Here is a 9,467-nt window from a genome sequence, read left to right as displayed (position 1 = left end):
TCTCTCTCTCTCCTCTCCTTTCTCTCTCTCTCTCTCTCTCTCTCTCTCTCACCCCCACACACAAACACCACCCCCCACAACACACACACCAACCCCCACACACAACAACACCCCCCAACACACACCACCCCACACACACACCACCCCCCACACACACACACCACCCCCACACACACACAACCACCCCCCCCACACACACACACCCCCACACACACAACACCCCACACACACACAACCCCACACACCCACAACCAACCCACACCCAACACACCAACCCACACCCAACACACCAACCCCACACCACACACACCCAACCCAACACAACACAACCCACACACAACCAACCACACACAACAACCAACACACACAACCAACCCACACAACACACCAACCACAACACACAACCCACACACACACCAACCCACAACAACACCAACCACACACAACCAACCACACACCAACCACACACACACCAACCCACAAACACAAACAAACCCACACACAACACAACCACCACAACACAACAAACCCACACACACACAACAACCCCCACACACACAACCCCCACAACACAACCAACCCACCCCACACACACACAACCCCACAACACCAACAAACACACAACCCCCCACACACAACACCAACCCCCACAACACAACCCACACAACCACACACAACAACCACAACACACAACAACCCAACACACACACACCAACCCACACACACACAACACCAACCCACAACACACACAACCCCCCACACAACACACAACCCCCACACACACACCAACCCCCCACACACACACACCCCCCCACACACACACCAACCCCCCACACACACACAACCCCCCACACACACAACCCCCCACACACAACCCAACCCCCCACACACACACCAACCCCCCACACACACACCAACCCCCCCACACACACACCAACCCCCCACACACACACCAACCCCCCACACACACACCAACCCCCCCACACACACACCAACCCCCCACACACACACCAACCCCCCCACACACACACAACCCCCCACACACACACCAACCCCCCCACACACACCAACCCCCCACACACACACCAACCCCCCCACACACACACCAACCCCCCACACACACCAACCCCCCTCTCACACTCACCACCCCCCCCTCACACACACCATCCCCCCCACACTCACTCCAACCCCCCCCACATCACACACTCCCCCCCCACACACTCCAACCCCCCTCACACACACCTACCCCCCACACACACACCTCCCCCCTCACCACTCCCCTCACAACCCCACCCCCCCTCACTCTCCTCCCCCCTCTCTCTCTCCTTCCCCCCTCTCTCTCACTCACTCTCCCCCTCTCCTCTCACTCCTTCCCCCCCTCCTCTCTCTCCTCCCCCCACTCTCTCCTCTCTCCTCCCCCCTCTCTCTCTCTCCTACCCCCTCTCTCTCTCTCTCCTCCCCCCTCTCACTCACTCTCCTTCCCCCACTCACACACTCCCACTCCTCTCTCTCCTCCCCCCCTCTCTCTCTCCTCCCCCCTCTCTCTCTCCTCCCCTCTCTCTCTCTCTCTCCTCCCCCTCTCTCTCTCCTCCCCCTCTCTCACTCTCTCCTCCCCCTCTCCTCTCTCCTCCCCCTCCTCTCTCTCTCTCCTCCCCCTCTCTCTCTCTCTCCTCCCCCTCTCTCTCTCTCTCCTCCCCCTCTCTCTCTCTCTCCTCCCCCTCTCTCTCTCTCTCCTCCCCCCTCTCTCTCTCTCCTCCCCCTCTCTCTCTCTCCTCCCCCTCTCTCTCTCTCCTCCCCCTCTCTCTCTCTCCTCCCCTCTCTCTCTCTCTCTCCCCTCTCTCTCTCTCCTCCCCCCTCTCTCTCTCCTCCCCTCTCTCTCTCTCCTCCCCCTCTCTCTCCTCTCTCTCTCCTCCCCCTCTCTCTCTCTCTCCTCCCCCTCTCTCTCTCTCTCCTCCCCCTCTCTCTCTCTCTCCTCCCCTCTCTCTCTCTCCTCCCCCTCTCTCTCTCTCTCCTCCCCTCTCTCTCTCTCTCCTCCCCCTCTCTCTCTCTCTCCTCCCCCTCTCTCTCTCTCTCCTCCCCCCTCTCTCTCTCTCCTCCCCCCTCTCTCTCTCTCTCTCCTCTCCTCCCCTCTCTCTCTCTCTCTCTCCTCCCCCTCTCTCTCTCTCTCTCTCTCCTCCCCCTCTCTCTCTCTCTCTCCTCCCCCTCTCTCTCTCCTCCCCCTCTCTCTCTCTCCTCCCCCCTCTCTCTCTCTCTCTCCTCCCCCTCTCTCGCTCTCCTCCCCTCTCTCGCTCTCCTCCCCCTCTCTCGCTCTCTCCCTCTCTCGCTCTCTCCTCTCTCGCTCTCTCCCCTCTCTCGCTCTCTCCCCCTCTCGCTCTCCTCCCCCCAGTCTCTCTCGCTCTCCTCCCCCCAGTCTCTCTCGCTCTCCTCCCCCCAGTCTCCTCCCCCCAGTCTCCTCCCCCAGTCTCCTCCCCCCAGTCTCTCTCGCTCTCCTCCCCTCAGTCTCTCTCGCTCTCCTCCCCTCAGTCTCTCTCGCTCTCCTCCCCTCAGTCTCTCTCGCTCTCCTCCCCTCAGTCTCTCTCGCTCTCCTCCCCTCAGTCTCTCTCGCTCTCCCCTCAGTCTCTCTCGCTCTCCCCTCAGTCTCTCTCGCTCTCCCCTCAGTCTCTCTCGCTCTCCCCTCAGTCTCTCTCGCTCTCTCCCCTCAGTCTCTCTCCCCTCAGTCTCTCTCTCTCCTCAGTCTCTCTCTCTCTCTCTCCCCTCAGTCTCTCTCTCTCTCTCTCCTCAGTCTCTCTCTCTCCTCAGTCTCTCTCTCTCCTCAGTCTCTCTCTCTCTCTCTCCCCTCAGTCTCTCTCTCTCTCTCTCTCCTCAGTCTCTCTCTCTCCTCAGTCTCTCTCTCTCTCTCTCCTCAGTCTCTCTCTCTCTCTCTCTCTCTCTCCTCAGTCTCTCTCTCTCTCCCCTCAGTCTCTCTCTCTCTCTCCTCAGTCTCTCTCTCTCCTCAGTCTCTCTCTCTCCTCAGTCTCTCTCTCTCCTCAGTCTCTCTCTCTCCTCAGTCTCTCTCTCTCTCCTCAGTCTCTCTCTCTCTCTCTCTCCTCAGTCTCTCTCTCTCTCTCCTCAGTCTCTCTCTCTCTCCTCAGTCTCTCTCTCTCTCTCCTCAGTCCAATTCCAATTCAAATGCTTTATTGGCATGAAAGTTTACAGAGAACCATATTGCCAAAGCTTACATAGCAAAAAGGTACAGTTTTCCAACATTCAGTCTCTCTCTCTCTCCTCAGTCTCTCTCTCTCTCCTCAGTCTCTCTCTCTCTCTCCCTCTCTCTCTCTCTCTCTCTCTCTCCTCAGTCTCTCTCTCTCCTCAGTCTCTCTCTCTCTCTCTCTTCAGTCTCTCTCTCTCTCCTCAGTCTCTCTCTCTCTCTCTCTCCCTCTCTCTCTCCTCAGTCTCTCTCTCTCTCTCTCTCCCTCTCTCTCTCCTCAGTCTCTCTCTCAGTTCAAATGCTTTATTGGCATGAAAGTTTACAGAGAACCATATTGCCAAAGCTTACATAGCAAAAAGGTACAGTTTTCCAACATTCTGTAGGTGTCAATCGATTTGACATTTGTTGGGTATATACAATATTACTTTTAAACAATATTAATTTTAAACAGTCTTTCTACTTCATTTGGTATGTTCAATATTAATTTTAAACAGTCTTACTTTTAAACAGTCCTCAGGTTGTGACATGTTGTTACATATTTGGCCCCAAGGTATGGTCTGTCTCCTTCTCCTAGGACTAATCTCAATTTTGACAGATCATCCAATTCCTTGAAATCTGGGGTTGTTTGGCTTAGCTTGTTGAATAATATGTTTCTTGATGTGTTGAATTTTTCACATTTTAGGAGGAAATGCATTTCTGTTTCAACCTCGCCAGCCAGACATTGATCGCATATTCTATTCTCTCTAGGCTGCCAGGATTTCTTGTATCTGCCTTTTTCAATTTCCAGTTGGTGGTCGCTTAGTCTGTACCTGGTGAGGGTCTGTCTCTGTTTTGTGTCTCTGATGGTCGTGAGGTAGTCTGCCAGTTTATATTCTCTTTTAGGGCCCGGTAACATTCTAATCTGCTTTGGCTTTCGGTTATTTTGTTCCAATGTTCCAGGTAGGTTTCTTTGCATTTTTTAATGATTTGGTTCACTCGGATTGGTGTTTGGACGGCTGTGTTGGTCTGGGGCTGGTCAGGGTCCGGCTGAGTACTTAGTTTCAGTAGCAGCTGACTCAGGGGACTCTTTTCTGGGTTTAGCTCTTGGGTCTGAAAGGCTTTGAAATGAAGGGTGTCTGGGGAGCTAGATTTGAGGTGATTTAGGAAGTTTAGTGCTCGTTTTTGGATGTTTATTATCAGTGGGTATCTGCCTAGTTCGGCTCTGCATGCATTTGTTGGCGTTTTTCTTTGGGTGCGAAGGATGCTTCGGCAGAATTCTGCATGTAGGGCTTCTATTGTGTGTTTTTCCCATTTAGTGTAGCTTTGGTGATTTAGCGGGCCCCATACTTCACTACCGTACAGTGCAATGGGCAGGATTATGCTGTCAAAAATTTTGAGCCAGATTTTGATTGGGATTTGGATGTTGTAGAATTTTCTTTTTATTGCATATAGGGCTCTTCGGGCTTTTTCTTTTAGTGCATTCACTGCTATGCTGAAGCTCCCTGATGCTGTAATAGTTAGACCAAGGTAGGTGTAGCTCATAGTGTGTCCTATAGTGGTATCACTGAGGGTAAACTGGTATTTGTTTTCCTGACATCTGGGTCTTTTCTGAAAAATCATGATGTTGGTTTTCTTTAGATTTACTGTTAGAGCCCAATTTTGGCAGTATTTGTCGAGTAGGTCTAGTTGTTGCTGTAATCCCTGTTCTGTGGGAGACAGCAGAACCAGGTCGTCCGCATAGAACAGGGACTTCACTTCTCCATCCAGGAGGCGGAGACCTGGTGACTCGCTTTGCTCCAGCATGTCTGCTAATTCATTTATGTATATGTTGAACAGGGTCGGGCTCAAATTGCAGCCCTGCCGGACGCCTCTTCTCTGGGTGAAGAAATCGGTGCGTTTGTCTCCAATTTTGACCCCGCATTTGTTTTTCAGATACATTGATTTAATAAGGTCATAGACTTTGCCCCCTATTCCACACTGAAGAAGTTTATAATAGAGCCCTTCGTGCCATATAGAGTCAAAGGCTTTCTTGAAGTCGATGAAACAGGCGAATATTTTCCCATTTTTTGTTTGGTGTATATGTTTTCCAATGAGGGTGTGAAGGGTATAGATATGGTCGGCTGTGCGGTGTTTTGGAAGAAAGCCTATTTGGTTTTTTCTGAGGATATTATGTTTGTTAAGAAAATCAAGTAATCTACTATTTAGAATACTGCAGAATAACTTCCCTAGACAACTGTTGACACAGATGCCGCGGTAGTTATTTGGGTCTGATTTGTTTCCACTTTTATATATGGGGGAGATTAGTCCTTGGCACCAGATATCGGGAAAACAGCCTGAGCGTAATATGATGTTGAATAGTTTGAGTATCGCACCCTGCATCTCCATATTGCTGAACTTGAGCATTTCATTTTTGATGTTGTCTGGGCCACAGGCTTTCTTTAGGTGGAGAGATTTTGTTTTTGTGGCCAGTTCTTTCCATGTGATTGGGGAGTCTAGAGGGTTTTGGTTGTCTTTAATTGTTGCTTCTAATGTGTGGAGTTTTTCTGTGACCTGATGTTGACTTGGGTTTGTTTCGTTTATTGGGATGTCTTTGTAGAGGTTTTCAAAATGTGTTCTCCAGATGTCTCCATCTTGGATTGGTAATGCTTGCAATTGTGTTGTACTCGGGTTATTCCACATTTCCCAGAATTGTTTTGGATTGGTGGAGTTTTCAATTTCTTCGAGTATTTTGTGGGTATAGTTTTGTGTTTTGTTCCTAATGGTGTGTTTATATCTTTTGAGGGTTTCATTGTATCTAGTACGTAGGTCCGGATTGTTTGGTTGGTGATGCTTTTGGTTTGATATTTTTCTCAGGTCTTTTCTGGCATTTTTGCATTCGTGGTCAAACCATTTCTTATTTTTATTTTGTCTTTTGTGACGCTTCCTCTTCTGTTTCACAAGGTCGGCTTTTACAGCTGCCTCATGGAAGATCATATTTATATCCTCTATGGCCATGTTTACACCATCTCTGGTGATCTCGTATGGGTTTTCTTTAAATTTTGATATTTTACTTGTGAGATCAGGTGACTTTAGTGCTGTGATGAATTTTTCTCCACTGTCTGGGGCCCATCTGTATGTCTGGTTTATTTTATGGAGCTTACTGGGTTCCTTTTTTGTGTCTGTAGTTTGGGCAGAAAGTTTAAGGTACATATTTATTTGGTTATGGTCTGAGAGGGGGGATTGCTGCCTGACAGTGAATGCGTTGATATCGCAGGGGTCCAGGTCAGTGATTGTATAGTCCACCACACTAGACCCAAGAGTTGAGGAGTATGTGAGTCTCCCTAGGGAGTCCCCTCTGAACCTACCGTTAACTATGTACAGGCCTAAGGCTCGGCAGAGTTGCACTACCTCCCTACCGCTTTTATTTATTTCACGATCAAGGTTGTTCCGATTTGCGATGGCTGGTGTGACATCTAAAGGGGTCTGGCCAAACACATGGTTGTTTCCCTGTGGGTCTATGAAGTCAGGTTCACAACCGGTCCTTGCATTTAGGTCCCCACATATTATCACCTTTCCTTGGGCCTGGAAATGGCTGATTTCCATGTGGAGAGTATCAAATAACTCCTCTTTGAAATATGGCGATATCTCTCTCTCTCTCCTCAGTCTCTCTCTCTCCTCAGTCTCTCTCTCTCTCTCTCCTCAGTCTCTCTCTCTCTCTCTCCTCAGTCTCTCTCTCTCCTCAGTCTCTCTCTCTCCTCAGTCTCTCTCTCTCTCTCTCCTCAGTCTCTCTCTCTCTCTCTCCTCAGTCTCTCTCTCTCTCTCTCTCCTCAGTCTCTCTCTCTCTCTCTCCTCAGTCTCTCTCTCTCTCTCTCCTCAGTCTCTCTCTCTCTCTCCTCAGTCTCTCTCTCTCTCTCTCTCCTCAGTCTCTCTCTCTCTCTCCTCAGTCTCTCTCTCTCCTCAGTCTCTCTCTCTCCTCAGAGTCTCTCTCTCTCTCTCCTCAGTCTCTCTCTGTGTTTCCATGGCCTGTCGCTTCCTCTCATGTCTCGTCTCCCCCACACTTTGCGCAGGTTCTCCCGCTGACCTACCTTCGTAACGGGAATGCTCCATTTAGATAACTCCGCGGCGACGTTGGCTCGGATAGCGCTGAGTAAGAGCAGGTAGAACCAACAGCACCATGTGGAGCCTTCACCCGGGCCCCGCATCATTCGCAGTCTCAGCTCAGCGACCGCCATCTCTCAGCGACCCAACACGGCCCGTCACTTCCGCATCCGGCCTGACGCGCCGTCGACCTCCTGCCGCCGGGTGGCGCACCGCGGACCCAGGAGCTCTATGCTGGCGCGCCGGACGCAGCGGCCATTTTGTGTCCTGCAGCGAGCAACACATGAGGTCAACCGTTAATGGGGTTTGGGCTTGTCCTCCTCTCCTCACACTGCTCTCCCAACAACAACTTGTATTTATATAGCGCCTTTAACCCAGTAAAACGTCCCAAGGCACTTCATAGGAGCGTCGTCAAATAAAATTTGACAGTGAGCCACATAAGGAAATATTAGGACAGGTAACCAAAAGTTTGGTCAAAAAGGTAGGTTTTAAGGAGGTTGAGGGAGGGAATTCCAGAGCTTCGGGCCTTGGCAGTTGAAGCCATGGCCACCGATAGTTGAGCGATTATAATCAGTGACGCTCAAGAGGGCAGAATTAGAGGAGTGCCGATATGGGGGTGGTTGTGGGACTGAAGGAGATTACAGAGATAGGGGTGAGGCCATGAGGGATTTGAAAACGAGGATGATAATTTTTAAAATCAAGGTGTTGCTTAACTGGGAGCTAATATTGGTCAGCAAGCACAGGAGTGATGGGTGAATGGGACTTGGGGTGATGGGTGAATGGGACTTGGTGCGAGTTAGGACACGGCCAGACGAGTTTTATATGAGCAAGTTTATGGAAATAGGTGGCCTTAGTGATGGCACGGATATGCGGTTGGAAGTTTATTTTGGGTCAGATATGACACCAAAGTTGCGAGTGGTTTGGTTCAGCCTCGGACAGATGCTATATAGAGGGATGGAGTCGGTGGCTAGGGAACGGAGGTTTTGGCAGGGACCGAAGGCAATGGCTTCAGTCTTTATTTAGTTGGAGGAAATTTCTGCTCATCCAGTACTGGATGTTGGACAAGCAACCTGACAATTTAGAGACAGTGGAGGGGTCAAGAGAGGTGTTGGTGAGGTAGAGCTGGGTGCCGTCAGCTTACATGTGGAAAATGATGTGTTTTCAGATGATGTCATAAATATTGGCCAGGACACTGGGGAGAACTCCCCTGTCCTTCACCCCTCTCTCCCCCCTCTCCCTTTCACCCCCCTCCCTGCCTTTCACCTCCCTCCCCCCACTTCACCTCCCACCCCCTTCCCTTCCCTCCCCTCCTAGCGCAGCTATGATGCTGTGCCATGTTCAGATGGTTTTCTGACACACAGTCTGAGCTTACATGTGAAGAATGGATGAGATGCCATGGAACTGGATTCTGTCGTAAACCAGCCTCTTCAGCAGATGAGAAAATAAAATTGGTTACTTGGAAGTTTACTTCTCTGCAGGCTTGAGATCGAGCCTGGCCGATGATCTGGACTAGGCACTGACACACGCGTCATGTCTGAATGGGATTCTTTTAGATCTGGGTTCAGGTGCAGATCAGCCTGTTGCTATATAAGTTAGCTTTCTGTCGGTTGCAAGATTCCAAAATGTGATTTGCTTGGGTGGCCTCAGTCCAGTTCCTAGTTTTATTCCAACCAAAACTGTCCATATGTTGACACCAAGGAATGGGGGTAGCTGATGTGGAAAATGAAAACAGGTCGCATTGTACCAATGTGGAATGTGAATCTGAAATCAAGACCAAAGTGCAGCGTTGAGGCAGAGTAGAGGGAGCTTTGCTGTGTAGTTGCCTATACTGTATTTGATCTGGGAGTGCTTGATGCTGACACTGGGTGCCTGAAATGGAAAATATCCTGTAATGTAAATATCCCTTGCTTTAAGCACAAAATTCCTTTTGTTAAAAGACCTGATAGGTAGAAATGCTGTATATCCAGCTTCATATCTCCCATCTCCAGCCAACTCCAACTGTTAATTGCTAAACACTTGTAGTTTACAGCATAAATTACATTGGGCTTCCTGGTATATAGACCCCCCAACAGTAAGGCGGAGGTTGGGGATGGCATTAAAAGGGAAATTAAAGAAGCGTGCAATAAGGGCACAGCAGTCATCATGGGTGACTTTAATCTACATATAGATTGTGCCAACCAAATTAGTAATAATACTGTGGAGGAGGAATTCCTGGAGTGTATAC

At 50.0% G+C, this 9,467-nt stretch overlaps 1 protein-coding gene across 2 annotated transcripts in view; it reads right to left on the bottom strand.

The window, feature by feature from the left end:
• LOC147109668 (Golgi-pH regulating cation channel-like) overlaps positions 1 to 7,490 on the bottom strand; it is a 90,535-nt gene extending 83,045 nt beyond the window's left edge. The window contains exon 1 of one of the 2 annotated variants that reach the window (XM_086003747.1): positions 7,231 to 7,490. In XM_086003747.1, coding sequence (XP_085859873.1) covers positions 7,231 to 7,377 — 147 coding nt within the window. In that variant the 5' untranslated portion in view covers positions 7,378 to 7,490. The remainder of the gene's footprint in view (positions 1 to 7,230) is intronic. The other variant, XM_086003748.1, reaches the window with a different exon arrangement.
• Between the last annotated feature and the right edge of the window lie 1,977 nt (positions 7,491 to 9,467).

The sequence above is a fragment of the Somniosus microcephalus genome, chromosome 12 (assembly GCF_052327205.1).
Source record: "Somniosus microcephalus isolate GS21.2 chromosome 12, FLI_Smic_1.0, whole genome shotgun sequence".
Lineage (NCBI taxonomy): Eukaryota > Metazoa > Chordata > Chondrichthyes > Squaliformes > Somniosidae > Somniosus > Somniosus microcephalus.
Note: the sequence above shows the minus strand (reverse complement) of the source record. Positions and strands in the feature narration are given on the sequence as shown.